This window comes from Chiloscyllium plagiosum, unplaced genomic scaffold (genome assembly GCF_037043375.1).
Source record: "Chiloscyllium plagiosum isolate Xiang-an unplaced genomic scaffold, Cpla_swu_hap1 HiC_scaffold_4, whole genome shotgun sequence".
Lineage (NCBI taxonomy): Eukaryota > Metazoa > Chordata > Chondrichthyes > Orectolobiformes > Hemiscylliidae > Chiloscyllium > Chiloscyllium plagiosum.
The window spans coordinates 33,379,982-33,398,284 of NW_028270142.1; the positions used below are offsets into that span (position 1 = coordinate 33,379,982).

Below are 18,303 nucleotides of genomic sequence, written 5' to 3' on the forward strand. Positions count from 1 at the left end.
ACGTTACATAAATGTATTCAATCCAGCAACAACAGTTATGTTTGATTTACAATTTTCACAGAAGTTGAATGAGATACTGTTTCAGAACAACAGGAGTGTTTATGCTATATAACAACCTTTATAGATATTGACTAATGAACTTGCTCAGAGCTATCATTACACACCTCTGAAGCAGGTGGGACTTGAACCTGGGCATCCTGGTTCAGAGATAGGAATACTATCACTACACCACAAAAGTGTTTAACAACTCCTGTATCATTCTGTTATAAAGCTGGACATACATTTAACTTGGGTCATACAGTCTGTTATAAATAAATAAATATGTCCCCAGATTAATTCAAGACTAATAGATGCTGCTTATAATGCATTATGGATTAAATGCTCCTCATAATATCAGGCTCCCTGTCAGAGAAAAAGAATCAAGACTATACTCTTACTTCGCTGTTAAATACCCTATTTGGCAAATTCTAATTTTCTGTTACATGTTTCATCAATAAGACCTAATACCAAACAAGAGTGACACAAACCGAAAGCATTTCCAAATATTTGCTAATGCATTCGTTAAAAAATTTTAGTTACTTCCTCGATATAATTATGCAGAATGCTAGGCAGCAGGTGCAATGATTTGAGAAGATCTGTTAAATTACATTATTACATATAATAAAGGTAATGCATGGTTAAAGTTTAATAGCTGCATTGGGCAACTGAACCTGACAGACCAGGAAGTACTGGCCTCTCTGATGCACTACACAGCAGAATGCATTGGCAGAGATTAAAATTCAATTGCTCAGCTAAGATAAAAAAATCAGCAGGATAATACAAAGAATATAGAAAATCAATTCTAGGCTTATGCTCAGCTTCAGCTCACTTTGGAAGTGCATCATTGTGACTTTTTTAACTAGTTTGTCATGAAGTCTGTGTTTGATATGAGTCTGTGTTAACATTTAAGATCAGGTTATGTGGTTGATTCTAAGCTGCCCTCGAGGGAATTAGGGGTGAGCAATGAATGATGGTTTAGGCCAGCGATACACACATGCCACGAATGAATGGAAAATAAGAAGTTTTGAGAATTTATGCCATCTCAAATATACTACAAATTAATTAAGAATTCAATTCCAGAAAAGGCAGCTTGGTGCTTACAGCACTATATACAATCCTTCAAGGAAAACAGTCTTGGAAAGAAGAATATCTCTACCTTACTCCGTACGTCTCCAAGGAGCTGAGAGCAATTTTTGGAAAGAAAAATTGAGAAGAGTCAGATTATATTTTGTTAGTACTTATTGTTTCAGTTAATTGTGAAGCATGACAATGAAATCACAAGCAGAAAATAAAAATTAGTGACTCAAAGAATCCAATTAGACAGATATACGAAAATTAATCCAGTTTCTACATCCCCAAATCTGAAATTTGAGTTTGTACCCATAATTTTGAATTTGTAAAGCAAGCATAGAAATGTAGTTGCTCACAATTATAATCTGAGTTCATCTTTATGCTTTATAGTCTTCTCATGATTGAAGTTGTTTGGTGTTGAACCATATTGCTTGCTTACCATATTGTTGCACTTGTTGCTTCTTCTACAATTCCAATTTTTCTTCGAAAGAAAGTACCTGAAGTACTTGGATAATCAGGGGCCAACAATAGCTAATGGATTTATATTTCCACCTTAGGAACATCACTGAAGTCACGGCACAAGTAGTGGTCATTTGGCCCATCATGCTTACACCAGAATTTTTATCTAAATAATGGTTCAATGCCTTTTTGAATGCCTTACCTGAACCTGTATCCACCACAATTCCAGGCAGTGCAATCTATACCCTAACTATTTGTTGAGATAAAATATCTTTTCTCATATCACCCTTGCTTCATTTGCAAATTACTTTCAATCTATGTCCTCTCATTTTTGTTCCTTTTAGAAACAGGATCAGTTTCTCCCTATCTACTCTATCCAGCCCGCTCATGATTATGAAAATCTCTATCTAATCAACTGTTAGCCCTCTTCTCTCCAAGGAGAATAGTCCCAACTTTTTCTCATAACTTAAGTTTCTTGTCTCTAGAAGCATTCTTTCCAATTGTTTCTGCCTTCCCACCAAGGCATTCAGAACCTTCCTAAAATGTGGAGCTCAGAATGAAACTGAGATCTAGTAAGTGTCTTATGCAAGTTCAACATCACCTCCTAGCTTCTGTACTCGATGCCACTATCAATAAAGCTGAAGATACTGAATGCTTTATTTGCTGCTCTATCTGTCGGGCCACTCTCAATGATCTATGCATACATGCACTCAGGTCCCTCTTCTCCTGCACCCACTTTAGAACTGTATCCCTTGTTTTATGTTGTCTTTTAATGTTCTCCTACAAAATACATTGTCTTCTGCTTCTCTGCATTCAAATTCATTTGCCACCTACCCACTCACTTCACCATCTTTTTGGAGTTCCACACTGTCCTTCGCTCAATTCAAAATATTACTGGGTTTTGAGTTATCCACAAACTTTTAAATTTTGCTTTGCACACCAAGATCTTGATTGTATATCAGATAAAGAAGGGTTCCATACTGACCCCTGGGAAACTTCACTACAAACATAGGAATAGGAGCAGGTGGTTCAGCTTTTCAATCCAGGCTGCCACTTAATATCATCAGGAGTGATCAAAAACTTCAATGCCTTTTATCCACCCTGTTCCCATAACCCTGAATATTACCAGTAATTTGAAATCTACCAAACTCTATTTTAAACATACTCAAAAACACAATCTCCACCGCCATTGAGGCAGAGAATTCTAAAGGTTCACAAACTTCTCAGTGAAATAATTTCTCCTCATCTTGGACCTATGCGGCATCCATCATTTCTTTAAAATTGTGACCCTGATTTTAGATTTCCTAACCAAGTGAAATATTTCACCTGCATTTATCCCATCCATCCCTTTAAGAATTTTATAAGGTTCAATAACATCATCCCTCATTCTTCAAAACTCTATAGGCCCAGTTTGCCCAATCGCTCTTCACAAGACAGTCCCACCATCCCAGGAACAGGTCTGCACTCCCTCTATGGCAATATCTTTCTTGACACAACGAGACCAAAATTTCTTACAGGTACAGCCTAACCAATTTATAAAACAGAAGCAAGACTTCTCCACTCCTGTACTCAAAGCCTCTTCCAATAAAAGCTAACATTTCTTTAATCTACCAAATAGCTTGCTGCACGTCCTTCAGTGATTTCTCAACAAGGACATCTCAGTCCTCTTGTACATCTACACCTATAACCTTTACCATTTAAGAAATAGTCTGCACATTTGTTTCTCTGACCAAAGTTGATGAAATGCAACATTTTTGATGTTGCATTTCATCAGCCATGTTCTTGTCCAATCACTGAGCCTGCCTCCTGAAGGCACTTTATATTTTCCTTATAGAACACACCTCCACTTCGCTTTTTATCAGTGCAAAGCAGATGCATCTCATGCCTTGCCTAACTTTTCATCAAGATTCAAAGTAAGTAATGGATTGTTCAAATACAGCAGAATAATCTATAACTCTTCAAGAAATCAATTCTTCAGTGAAGACAGGGGAAAAGAGAAAATTGCAACAAACATTTTTAAAATCATGATAAGTCATGATCAAGAAATAAGGTACTGATACGTCACCTTAACATTTAAATCAGCAATATCTTAATCTTTCAGATACTATTAATTACTTCAAAGTCACCATCTTGATTGAGAAATATATCGCCATTCCTACAGAATCACTGGGGGAAAAAAATCCTGGAATTTCCTCCCTCACAGCATTCTAGGTCTACATATACAAAAGGGGCTGCAGCAGTTCAAGAAGGCAGCACATTACCAACCTCTGAAGGGCAATCACTGATGGGCCTGGCCAGCGAAGCCCACATCCCATGAATGAATTTTAAGAAGTGCTGGCTTGTAATCAAACTGTGTGCAATAAATGACCACATAAGATCACATAAAGTGGAACAGAACAAATGACCAATTATTCAATTACTTCATAGACAAAGCCAAGGGAATTACATGAGTGGGCTTTTAAGGTGGTTCATGGGTAGTCAACTCTCCAGAGAGTTGCACATTCAGCACCTCTAACTTGGTCATCCATTGTCCTCTCTCCTCAAATCTCCTCCCTTTGAACTGTAAAGACTAGGCATTTTTTCTAGCAGTATAAACTGGGAAAAAAGTGAAATTCTGAGAGTGATCTGATGCAGAGAAAATATCAAGGTTTTTGTTTTGGCAAGTTGAAGGTTTAAAATGGAACTGTGTGATTATATAAAGTCATAATTTTTGGAGAAGTTGGATTTGATATTTTTGAGACAGCTGGCATAAAGTGCTTGTTGGTTGAAAAGTTGCTTCGTGATACATTTGGATTTTTAAGTTGTAAGTTGTCACAGACCTGAGAAGGGGATTTGCACTCAGACCTTGAGAAATCTTGCAAGCAAACACGTCTCTCTTTTTCTCACCATTTGTATGTGAAAAAAACAACACAAAGATTCTGGGAAAAATAAAATTTCTAGCTTAAGCAATGATCGAGATCAGAGTGACCAACTCCTGAACCGAGGATCTTCTACACCACTGTGGCCAACAACAATCACAGTGATTCAACTGATCATTTGAAGGAAAAATAGAATAGTAGGGCTTGAGTACAAGCACTCTTTCCCTATCAAGGTTGTAACACACTGTTTTGTTCTCCTGACTGTAACAGCAGGTTAATTAAGTTAACTTCTGGTTTATACTGCTTCTGCTTGATATTTCCAATCCCTATCCTCTCTAGGGAATGGCTATACTTCTGCACTGATCCATTCTATCAGTTCAATTGCAATCTCTGATCTGCTGTGTCTGTTTATAGTAACCTAACAGCCATTCTCCACCACAGTTTGAACTGGAGAACTTCAAGTTCCTGCTGAGCCTGAGCCCGGAAAACTGATTTTACCAGCTTTTCAGATTCAATACAGTTTTCGCAATTAGAACTTTACTTGCCTGGGTTGAAATAGATTTTGCTCCTTTTAGATTTTACAATAACCTTAAAAATTTTTATTATCTTTCTTTTTGCAGTACAATCAATTCTGTCCAGCTGCATCTTAATTTCAAATGAAATACCTTCATCAGAACATCCTCTGATAACCTACTTTGATATAGCTTCTGGACATGGCTCAGCTATGATCACTTATCGCTAAATTTCTGTTTGCTGGTGCTCCATAACAACAACACCACATCTTCATTAATTTTATTCCAATATGGGACATCTGATTTGCAGCTTTGGATTTGCAGCTGTTGTCTGGAAATTCTCAGCTGTCAAGCAATAGCTGTGGAGAAAGAAACAGAATTCAATTTTTAGGTCAATGATGTAAAGACAGCTCTGATGAAAGGTCATCAACCTGAAACTTGAACTTTGTTTTTTGTTCCACAGATTTTATAGGAAACTTTTTATTAACTGGCATCTAAGGATCCAGGGGTGTGCTGGTTGATTAAATATTCTGGAATAATTAACAGGTCTACGTAATCAAGGTAAAAACACATGCTAAGTAGAAGAAATGTAACACATCACTGTTATATTTCATTAGCAGCATTAGTCATGTAAATAATAATGCAACTTTGCATTAAATAAAACATAACAGCAAGACAGCCTTCTCATTCGTACCCTCAACTAACTTGTCAGATGTTGTGGTATTTGAGGAGAAATTGACTGAAAATTGAATCAACTGTTGATATTTCAAGTAGTCATTTAATTTAATAACAAATACATTTACAGTGAGGTAAACAGATTAAAAAAAAAATTTTGCTGGTTGATCGAGAGTGCCAGATTATAAGGTGCCAGATAAAACAAAGTTTGCTTTATTTGATCTTCTGGGTATTTGCAACATTTTCTGCCTTTATTTCATTGAATTTCCATAACTTTCTTTTCCTCATGTACATTCTGCACCTGCACATAGTCACCCGAGAACATGTCTGTTTTCACATGAACACCAAGCTTTATCTTGTTGCCACCTCTCCCGACTCCTCTACTTGTCTCTAAATTATCAGACTGATAGTCTGACATTCAGTATCAGATGAGCAGAAAGTTATGTCAATTTAACCTTGGGATAAATGAAACCATTATCTCCAATTCCTGTTACAAACTCCATTTCCTAGGAACTACCTATTGTTGATCCAGTCTAGCCACAATCTCAGAGACATACCTGACCCCAAGTTGAGCTTCTGAGCACATGTCCACACTATGATCATTTCCATTGCTGTAATATTGCTCAACTCCACTCTTGCCTCAATTAATCTGCTGCTGAAATGTACATCCATGCCTTTTCTTTTGATCTGCAACATTTTAAGATGGTAGCAAAGTGAAAGAAGGCACACAGGAAAATTACGTCTCCAGAACAGCAACAGACTGTGCTGGAGTGGCCTGGTCAGCTTGGTGACATCAACTGTGAGCACAGGATGTGGAGCATGTCAGTCATCTCCCACTTTTGGTATTTATGGAATGATTCTTAATTCAGTACTAGAGCAGCAACAGTGTGGCACAAATGAGAATCACTGCATTGAAGCCAATGCTACACAGAGGCAAATTTTAGACCAAAATATCTCTCCACAGGGAATTGTGGGTCAGTGAAGGCAGGCAGTCTGCCTGGCCTGAGGTTGTGGGGAGCAGAATAAACTGCATATTTACAAAGATGGTAAACTGTGTCAACCTGGGATTAAAAACTTCCAAGAATTCACATTTTGCCTACTCTGTACTCTGTTTAATACATAACCTGACATAGGTGAGGTTTTAGAATCCATAGCTACATTATGCACTTACGTGAGGGAAAGAGCACGAAGACACTGAAGTCTCTTTTTTTCAATCTCTCTTTATTCTATTTGGCTATGGTGTTGGCATTGCTCAATAGCAACAAAGATTGCATAGGGAGTAATTATTCTAAAATATAACAAGTTCTGCTGATGAGAATATAAAACCAAGCGAAGCAGTTTTGGATTGATGCTAAGATACAGCATAAGTTGAGTTAGACAACTCACGTGACTGGCACTTGAATTTCAGTAAAAGTTAGTGTTTCAATGATTTTCCCAATTAACTGTTGTGATAGTAGAGGACAACCGAGGTGTGATGGATTCTGGTGTGCTGAAGCCAGTAGGATTTGGTGACTGGCATCAATTGGCAGAGTGCATCCGTGACCCTGAGGAAAGATGAGCAACTTTGCAAAGTAGAAGCACCAGTCTTGGGAAGTGAGTGACTGTGTCAACTGTGGGAGTAACCTATAACCTCACCTCAATATTATTTCTGTGAACCCTGGGTGCACATGACCAGGTGTGCTTGAGAAGAGGTTTAGTGCTGTCAAAAAACAATGCATGCGAAGACTGGATCTTATAGCACAGATATGGAAAATAAGCACAGATATGGTTTAAAGGAACTGATGCACCAAAATCCAGAGTTGTTACGAGAATTGCGAGAAAATATGCTTCTGGTGACTCCATCCCATCAAGACTTGATGAGCAGACTGCAGTGCACCATTTGGGTAAAGTCCATATTTATGGAACTCTAGCTGTTTGGGAGTGCTATTGATTGCTAAATCTTTAAAAAAACAATTGGAATTCTGCCTGAAGAAGTTTAGAGCTTTAAAGAACACTGTGTTTGAAATTAGTACCATATTTGCTAAATCAGTAAATCAGTGAGATCAATTTTTGTTGTATCTCAATTTGAGGTGTAATTTATAGTTTATTACATTTTACCTGTTAATTCATGTTTATGTTCACTTTGGTTTAAGTTTCATGTAAAACTTATAAAAAAGTGAAAGCTTGATCATTGGTCTTACTGTTGAGGTTGTTTGGTAAACTTGGCTCTTTTGGTTTGTTAGCCCCTATGGGGGACCTTGACAAATGACAAAATATTTTGCATCATTACAACAATCTTTAAAAATAAAAAGCAGCAGAATTCAGATGACAAATGGCAAATAAATAATCAAATAACTTAACCGTACATACCAAAGCATCTGCAACAGCTTCCTCTACATCAGATCCTGTGTTGAGGACTCGCATGGCACTCACTGATGCAGACAGTCTGCTGGACTGATTAAACCCATAGCGATCAGACCCTGCTATTTTAATCAGCAACAAACAAAATAAGGCTAATCATTTAGCAGTACAAAAAATCACATTTATAATAAATCTTCAGGAAATGCAAATGTCAAATGAGGTACCAGTTAGGGTCACTGAAAAATATGTTCAAACAGAATGTTACATGCATAACATATTGTGACTATAGATAAACATGAAGGCAAGGTATCACACAAAAAAAAATCAAAGTTTCTGCCTATCCTATCAGGTTACACTGAACAGTTATTTTAAATGACATTAATGCTGCAGAGCTTTACTACAACACTGCTAATTAAATCTATGAATTCGCTGATGCAAACAAACCAACTTAATAGCTGAACTCAATTTGTAACCTCTGCAAAAGCTACATCTTAACCTTTTGTTTTCATTCCAAATATCGTATATAGTAGGTGATTTTCATTTCTGCCCAGAATGTACTTTCTATGACAGGAACAGAGAACTAGGGTACAGGTCTTGAGAGGTAAGAAGTGCATATAGGAAAAGGCCATTAAAAATAAAAAAGATTTATACATATACAGGTCAATGACTGCCATCAAAGTGACTGATAATAAATTTATGCAAGACAATGATTTTAAGAGGGTGCATAATGAAAGGTTATTCAAGGGATAGATTCATATCAAGGGCCATAAACTGACAATCATTAAAAGAACATAGAAGAAAGCCAGAAGAGATGTTTTCAGAAAGTCTGTCATTAGAATGGCACATTTATAACACACATAATTGAAACTAAAACAGCAAGGCTATTTTTATAAACTGGATTAAAAAGTAGAAAAAGAATAGACAGAGAAAAGTTAGAGAGATTAGAACTTCAGATTTTTAAAACATTGATAAATGTCATGGGTCAGAGTGAACCTCTTCTGAGCTGTAATTATGGTGATCTTAAGGCTTCGTAAAAACCTATCATCTGAGATGAGAGAGAAAAAAAAGAGGGCAGAAACATCAGAAGAGTAGGATTCTTTCCAAAAAAATTTAGGCCTTCAACATACTCAACAGTGGAGTAACCATGCAGATTACCCTAAAGAGTGACTCCTAATTTTAGCTAGGGGAAACAATCCCTTGAACAGTGGAAAGTGTGATAATAATGCCAGAGAAAAGAAAAAAACAAAGTTAGGGAGGGGTCAAAAATTTTAGGGTACTTTGGAAGGGAAGTGCACATAAGAGAGACAGAGGGAGAGATGCAAGAAATAAAATTGTGCTGAATTATTGATTTCTTTTCAACATCCAGGAGTACAAAATTCTCTGCAGCAACATTCCCATTTAAAAACACTGTAACCAAAACAATATTTTCAAAAACATAATTATCACTTTGATGAGAAAATAAGGATTACAAAATTTCCTTATGTGGAAAGAGGTTTAGGAGCATGCCAAGCAAAAAGATGCCAAGTTGGAAAGCTTGCACAAATAACATTGGCATGCTGTTACCCAAATTTTCACCTGTAGCTGAGTATGTTTCTGAGGTATAGAGAGCACCAGTTGATCTGGAGTGATGTCTGGAGGCTGTAAGTATAGGAGGATACAAAGCCTGTCTATTACCATAGCAAGCCTTCATTGTGAACAAATATTAATCTGAAGTTAAAGATTTGCCACTTGGGTAAAAAGAAAATAAATTGAACAGAACTAAGAAACTCAATTGTTGGTAAAAATTACCCTAAAAATAAGTAAATATTATGTAATTTCAAACCCTTTTGATGAAATTTAACCTCATCTCAGTCCTAAATGGCCAACTACTTATTTGAAACACTGTCCTAAAATTCTAGAGGGAGGGTGGGAGGGGTAGGGTGGGATTAGAGGTGTGCAGGAAGAAGGGCCGCAGGGCATGATAAGGATTGAGGGGGGAACAGGGTAGTGGAAGGATGCAGGGTATGGGGGAGTGGTTGGGTGGGAAGGGTAGAAGGGGTGGGAAGGGTAGAAGGGGCAGGAGGGGTGCAGGGCATTCTGAGGCAGGGCATGGTTGGGGGGAGAACAAGAGAGGATCAGAGAGTGGGAGGCAAGGCTTGAGAGGGTGGGAGGGTAGGAGGGGGAACAGTGCATGGGAAAGGATGAAGTAACTAATCTGGGTTTCTCTTAAGCTGCTTCTTAAGCTATAAGGCAAAAAAAAAGGCTTTGTTAACCCTGCAGCTTGGAACTTTTTAAAGGTAACTTTATTACTTATTCATTTTGTAAGAATTATTAATATACTGTTTCTGTATTGTTCAATTGAAATTCGTGTATAATTTTGTGCCATGACCTTCTAATTCCAAAAATTGTTCATCAGGCCAGTGAATGAGAAAAATATCGAAACGGAGTAACATATATGAAAAAATTGGGCAATCCAGATTCCTCTGATTATGAACATTTTCTAGTTTGTTACCATATCAAAGTGGAGAATTTCATATTGCTCCATGTGATATTCCATCAGCCATATTCCTGCCCACTCAGTCAACCAGGTTTAATTGTTTGGCAGCCTCTTTGTTTCCTCCTCAAAACTTAATTTCCTTCCTATCTTTGTATTTGCAGAAAACCTGAATATGTTACATTTAGTCACCCACTCTATAGGGTTGAAATAGATTGTAAAATTTCAGTTTCCCTTCAGTTGCACTTTGCCAACCCAAGAATGATCTGTTCAATACTGCTGTTTCCTGTCCATTAACCAATTCTCAATCCATGATAATATACAGAGCCAATTAGTGTGGGTATGATGTGGAACAAAGACAAAGTATGATTACCATATATGAAACATGTCCCAGCCCAACCTCAAAATCAACTTGGAAACATAATGTTTTTGACTACAAATGCCATTAAAATGGCACCTGGAAAGCTGTGTCGATTAATCGGCAACCATTGGGGCCAAAATTAATCGCTTGCACATTCAAGAAAAATTGTGGACAACTGAGGATTGTGGTTTGCAGACTGCAGCATTTCAGATTTAAGAGATTGCAATGTTATCTGACTGCCCTTCACTTTGCTGTTTTCTCTCTCCCACCTATCTTTAAAAGCAGGTTACATTTGCTTCCTTCAAATCCATAGAGGTTGTTCTGGATCTCATGGAATTCTGAAAGTTCAAAGTTACTGGATTCACTGCCTCTGTATCCACCTCTCTTAGAGCGAAAGAATGTAGGTTAATTATGTAGAAAGCAGCAATTTGGCCCATCTTCTCTACACAGTAAGAATGTCTTCAACCTATTCTCATAACTGAAGTCTCTCATTCCTGGAATCATTCTTGTAAATTTTGTCTGTACTATCTGATGTGTTCTCATCCTTCCAATGCTGTGGCACCCAGAACGATACACAATACTCTATTTCAGACCTAACAAGTGTCTTATACAATTCCTCTACCAAGTTTTGAGAAGATTTGTAGCTCAGGTTGAGGTTCTGGGTGTAGGTTTGCTCGCTAAGCTGAAAGGTTCATTTTCGTCACCATACTAGGTAACATCTTCAGTGAGCCTCCAGACGAAACACTGCTGGTGTTTCTTGCTTTCTATTTATATGTTTGGGTTTCCTTGGGTTGGTGATGTCATTTCCAGTGGCGATGTCATTTCCTGTTCTTTTTGTCAGGGGATGGTAAATGGGATCCAAGTCAATGTGTTTGTTGATAAGAGTTCCGTTTGGAATGTCATGCTTCTAGAAATTCTTGTGCGTGTCTCTGTTTGGCTTGTCCTAGGATGGATGTGTTGTCCCAGTCGAAGTGGTGTCCTTCCTTATCTGTATGTAAAGATACTAGTGACAGAGGGTCATGTCGTTTTGTGGCTGGTTGATGTTCATGTATTCTGGTGGCGAGTTTTCTGCCTGTTTGTCCAATGTAGTGTTTGTTACAGTTCTTGCATGATATTATTTTTGCCTGTAGTCCGTATTGACATCACCATAGGAAATGATGTCACCACAGAAAACCGACATCCGCAATTCCTCTACATTGGAGAGACTGACTGCAAACTTGCAGAAAGATTCAGGGAACATCTCTGGTCCATAACCACCAACCAACCCCACCTTCTGTTGGCCAACCATTACAAATCCCCTTCCCAAACCCCCAATGACATTTCCATTCTTAGCCTCCTCCACTGCCTCCACAAGGCTACTTGCAAACTGGAGGAAGGACACCTTATCTTCCACCTCGGGAGCCTATAATCACATGGCCTCAACATTGAATTCACTGGTTTCCAAATCTCCCCACCTCCAACTTGCACCACCCCCTTGATCTGATCTAATCTGTCCATCTTCTGTCCCACCTATCTGCTCCACCCTTCCTACTGACCTAGCATCTCCCACCTGCATCCATCTATTGCCATCCCACCTACCTTTTGCCCCAGTCTCATTCCTCCTCCCCCTATTTATTTCTCAGCCCCCTTTACCCTCCCCAGTCCTGATGAAGGGTCCTGCCCAAAATGTTGACTCTCCTCCTCCTTGGAGACTGCCTAAACTGCTTTGGTTTTCCCAGTGCCACACTTTATCAACTCTCATACAATTCAGCATCACCTCCTTGCTCTCTCCACTCATTCTTCCACTTTCATTGCTCTGTACTCATACCCACACAAGTCCCTCTGCTCCTTCACCCCATTTATAATTGTACCCCTTACTTTACATTGTTTGCCCAAGTGCTTTGTTGTAAAATGTGTCATCTCACACATCTGTGGATTGAAATTCATCACATCTATCTACAGAGGGTTGGTGCAGACTTGTTGGGCCAAATGGCCCCTTACCACACTGACGGGATTCCATAATTTAGTAATGCACAGAGGATGTTTATAATTTGAAAAATCAAGCTTATCTTATGAGACCACAACCTTATTCACTCACATAAGTTACAAGATAATTATGATTCTGTAAAGGATTCTGAGGAGTAAAGTTTGACAAGAAACTTAACAACAGTTTGCCTTAAATGAAAAACACAAAGTGCTGGAGAAACTCAGCTGGTTTAACAGCATCTGTGAAGAAAGAAACAAAGTTAATATTTAAGTCCAGTACGACTTTGGAATGTAAAAGTGGAAATGCAATTTGTTTTAGGTTGAAAAAGGGAGGGAAGGAGCAAGGAAATTAGTCTACTTTAAAGTTGTCCTATCTCAATTCTTCAATTTGTAGCTCTTCATCACATGTAAAGCAAAAGCTTTTTTTTTAAAAATATGGACTTTCATGAGATACCGCCATCAATGACAAGGTCAGTATCTGTTAAATGTCCTTGAAATAAGTGGTTTGCTGGGTCATTAAGTCAATCATATGTAACACAAGTTCACAAGTGCAAATAATATGTGCGAATGAAATGACAGAGTCAAATCACTAAAATAATTATAAGCAGTTCCTGTTCCGTTTTCCATGAATTGCAACTTATGGATAACTAATTTCGTCCAATACTTCACTGACACTAATAGAATGAATCTGATTTGTGAAAATTATTCAGCAGTATAATTTGAGAAGTAAAAATATAATCTTATCATTGAAAGTAAACTTTGTCAGTACACTTATTCTATATGCAAGTTTGCTACCATCTTGCAATATTGCTGCAGCTTCTGCAATCTTCACAGACATGATCCCAGAATCTTTTGTAGGCATCTAACCATGAAGTAACTCAGCTACTTTATTAGTGATGTTCTGCAATGTTCAAATATTCACTGTAGTGTGAATTACAAGGGTGTAAAGTGTTTCAAAACATAATTAATAAAACATATTATACACAACATGCAATGAAACTAGTTAAGTACCTTCCAGCACAAAAGATCACATGAAATACTTAGTGATAAAGAAATAGTACTGTAAATATGTACTTTTGAAAGAATGGTCTCAAAAGGGAACTTTAAAACAAAAACATACAAGAAATTGACCAAATTTATTGTGCAAAAAAAGATGAGACCCAATTGTGTTCATCATTAACTTATGCAGGAATCCAGAAGTTGCTGTCCAAGATTGCTATTGGGGTCATTAAAATGCCATCTTGCTCACCATTCAAATACAGTGAACAATGCGACGTTCCTTACTTATGTGGTAGTTATGGTCTAAACTCATTCTAATAAGTTAGGCTTTGTCCATTTTAGTCTAAACACAGTTAAATGTGTAAAGTTTTAATTATGATTAAACAAGCTCTGGTAATCAAAATCAATTCTTACAAACATCGAATTATGTGTCCCCAGCTTGCTGAGGATTTAAAATATAATTTCAATACATTTTATCTTTTACCTTGTCTTTTTCTTTCTCAATCCTATCTTTCTTTACTCATTTTTAAATTTTATTTTATGGGTTGCAGATCTCCAGTACAGGGTGCCACACCATTTAGATTTGAAACATATGGCACAAAAGTGCACAGAAAGTAAATTAATAAGACCAAGTCTAACCAATAACATTACTTTTTACCTAATGCTCAATAGTAAATTCTGGCTGTCTGACAGTAGTTATTTTAATACACTTGACCATGCAAAGTAAAATTTTTCTATTTACAAAAGCAGTAAGACATTGTTTACAGTTTAACTGCAAATAGGTTCAGAGGAATTAATTAATTCTGAAGATTCATGAGAATAATTACATAAAACAAATATGAGTAAAATTATTGTTTCATCGTCTGCACTTTTTAAAAATCAACTTGGGTAGACATGTTATGACATATGTTCAGAGGAACTGGGATTTGAACCCACTTCATTCTAGCCCAAAGGTTAGGGACATTACCATCGCACCACAATAGCCTTTTGTTTTTTGTATTTTTGTTTTTATGTTGACCAAAATTTCTCAAACTTTCCAAGCACACTTAAATCAGGAAGGAATGGTAGTGCTCTTGCTTAATAATTTCAAGAGTCTGATAAGTTATTTATAAATACTCAGTCTTGCAAATGTTTGGAACTAATAAAAGTGATTAGTTATATTCAATTAAAATTGCTAAAATTTCTCATTTAATACAGTTCTTAGTTTCTTAACTCTGAGCATTGAAAACTTGCATGCTACATTTTTGAAATTTCCAAGATTTTCAGTATAGTAGCTGATGAGCTGTCGAGGTGTCTAATGTACAAATAAAGGACAAATTCTTGGCTAGAAGATATTTAACTTGCATTTCAACAAACAGATACTAAATTCCCCAAAGCATATAGCAAAATCAATAAAACTATCTTGATACACTGTCATAAAGTAGTTAAATGCTCAATGTTGCAGGTTAAATGATTGGAAGTGAATAAAAATGTGCTCTGCAGTAGATACTAAATGAAGAAGGACGATGCAGTAAACAGAATCACTGACTGGATGGCAATGGAAGGTAATGGGTAGCCATGCATTAAGTAATGTCTTCTACTTACCAAGTGGAGTAAAGGATCGAACAGGACTGGTATCCCTGCTGCTTTCACGGCTGGTGTCTCTGCTGCAGCCCTGACTCACACTAGGTCGAGGGATACGGCTGCCTCGAACTAGCAGGGATCAGGATGGGTATAGAGCAGCAGAATTACTTAGAAATAAAGATGCTGAGATAATAATTCCGTAATTACTAAAATATCCACTGTCAAAATTGTAGCTTCAAGTAGACCTGATGCACAGTGATGCCTTGTTGGTTCATTGTAAAATATGATCTGCACTTTTATGCGGGTGGGAAACTAGGTTACTACCAGCAGCTAACTCATTGACCTTTGATGCTAATTTCATACCATCTAATAGCAATGATCAGATTAAAACAAAGAATTTGATTAGCCAATGTTCCGTTCAGATAAAGGCTAATGCCTTTACTGAAGTCAGGAAACATGCAGCATTGTGAAATGAGATCAGGTTCCAAAAAATAAAAACTACTGTGTAACCTGTTCCTATCATAAAAGATAATAGAGTGGTTGGAATATTATCCATGTCAGGATAGGACTTCAGGCATATCTTAAAATAAAACTACTTCCTTTAAATTGATAGTGTATAGTTTTGGCCACTTTCTAGTTGGCTAAATCTCCTGGAAATCAAAAAATAAAAACAGAACACAGGCTTGTAGTATTATTAGATTTATCCATTTATCCTTGATTCTTAACAAAATCAATGGCAATAGGAAGACCATTTGCACAAAGGTTGTAACTTTCAAACAATTATTTTGAAACCTCAACCAGTAAACGTACTGTTCACAGGAGAACCAGGGGACAAAATGACCTACAATCTTCCCAAACATTTTCAACGGAAATGTAGGAAAGACATAATCAGGCTTCCCTTAAGTTTGCTAATGTTATGCTGCCATTGATAGATTTATAGATACAGTTTTAATATTTAGCCTTTGACAACAGAATAAGGAAGTGAATGCAATAAGCACTGAACTGATTAATTAAGCTTGAGGGTAATATGATGGTTAGTTCAGTCACTTCAGTAAACCTAATGAGAAAATATTCCAATTTATTTGAATATATATAGACAATTTCAGCAAAATTGGGGAAACATCTCGACGTAAGGATCAGCCTAGCTAGCAATGTGAGATTAGCACAAAATGGTAATGAATCAGAGACATATTTGTAATAAAAATAATCACTTTGTGGCATAGCAGTATCCATAACAAGAGTGAAACTATTGTTGAGGTAATAAAGTAGAATAAGAGTTCATACCTGTTTACAAAATAACTTGTTTAACATAAAATTACTAAGTGACAAGGAAGTAGCTTCCTTAAAATTCATCTTAAATGGGACTGTAGTTCAATCATATAATTGTGAATGGTTTAAAAAAAATACAAACAGACACATAGGTTTTTTAAAAAAGTCTGATGAACCAGAGCACAAGCTTTGAACTGTGATGCATCTGTCCTCTCACTAAAACCTCAAGGTTGTGCTGTAAATCAAATCCCAAATTATTTCCCACTGTGACCTCATTTTGAGGCTCAGAAATTGTTGTGACCCTAGAGAAAACTCACAAGAGTCAGAATTCAGAAGGGACCAAATTATTGCAGGCATTACTGATGAGTCTTTCTAAGATTTACAGTCCAGAGACCTAAATGTGTTGCAAGTCATTCAGATAGTGAGCGAAGCAGAGAAATGGAATCCATACAGACCATTCCTGGGGAAGAAAAGCAAACTTGGCATTGGAGCTCATCCAAATTCATTCAATTTTTGTGACAGAACAATAATACAAGATGAGTCAATGCACATGGTAGGACAGACACTAGACGCAAAGTTGATGTCAATGCTGTGGAGAAAGAAACATCACAAATGCAAACAATGCCCAGCGATCAAAACCTATACTTCTTGTTTAAAAATAATAGGTCACTTTCAGAAAATGCGTCAAAGCAGAACACAGCCATAGATAAGCAAAAAAAAAAGTCAAAGAACGACGAGTGGTAAATGAGGTTGAACAACCTTCACAAGAAGACAACCCCAAAGTTTGCTACAGGGAAGATAGTAGAGTCATAGAGATGTACAGCATGGAAACAGACCCTTCGGTCCAACCCGTCCATGCCGACCAGATATCCCAACCCAATCCAGTCCCACCTGCCAGCACCCGGCCCATATCCCTCCAAAGCCTTCCTATTCATATACCCATCCAAATGCCTCTTAAATGTTGCAATTGTACCAGCCTTCACCACTTCCTCTGGCAGCTCATTCCATACACGTACCACCCCCTGCATGAAAAAGTTGCCCCTTAGGTCCCTTTTATACCTTTCCCCTCTAACCCTAAACCTATGCCGTCTAGTTCTGGACTCACCCACCCAGGGAAAAGACTTTGTCTATTTACCTTATCCATGCCCCTCATAATTTTGTAAACCTCTATAAAGTCACCCCCTCAGCCTCCGGCACTCCAGGGAAAACAGCTCCAGCCTGTTCAGCCTCTCCTTATAACTCAAATCCTCCAACCCTGGCAACATCCTTGTAAATCTTTTCTGAACCCTTTCAAGTTTCACAACATCTTTTCGATAGGAAGGAGACCAGAACTGCAACGCAATATTCCAACAGTGGACTAACCAATGTCCTGTACAGCCGCAACATGACCTCCCAACTCCTGTACTCAATACTCTGACCAATAAAGGAAAGCATACCAAATGCCTTCTTCACTGTCCTATCCAACTGCAACTCCACCTGCCTTGAACCTACAGCTACGAACCTGGACTCCAAGGTCTCTTTGTTCAGCAACACTCCCTACGGCCTTACCATTAAGTGTATAAGTCCTGCTAAGATTTGCTTTCCCAAAATGCAGCACCTCGCATTTATCTGAATTAAACTCCATCTGCCACTTCTCAGTCCATTGGCCCATCTGGTCATGATCCTGTTGTAATCAGAGGTAACCCTCTTCGCTGTCCACTACACCTCCCATTTTTGTGT

The 18,303-nt window shown here is 37.6% G+C and overlaps 1 protein-coding gene across 48 annotated transcripts in view; it reads right to left on the reverse strand.

Moving 5' to 3' along the window:
• clasp2 (cytoplasmic linker associated protein 2) overlaps positions 1-18,303 on the reverse strand; it is a 328,546-nt gene that overhangs the window by 115,162 nt on the left and 195,081 nt on the right. For 8 of the 48 annotated variants that reach the window (XM_043688864.2, XM_087986092.1, XM_087986083.1 and 5 more), the window contains 4 exons: positions 15,337-15,444; positions 9,530-9,592; positions 7,964-8,076; positions 1,196-1,219 (listed from right to left, as the gene is read on the reverse strand). In XM_043688864.2, coding sequence (XP_043544799.2) covers positions 1,196-1,219; positions 7,964-8,076; positions 9,530-9,592; positions 15,337-15,444 — 308 coding nt within the window. The remainder of the gene's footprint in view (positions 1-1,195; positions 1,220-7,963; positions 8,077-9,529; positions 9,593-15,336; positions 15,445-18,303) is intronic. The other 40 variants (XM_087986122.1, XM_087986097.1, XM_087986091.1 and 37 more) reach the window with 13 other exon arrangements.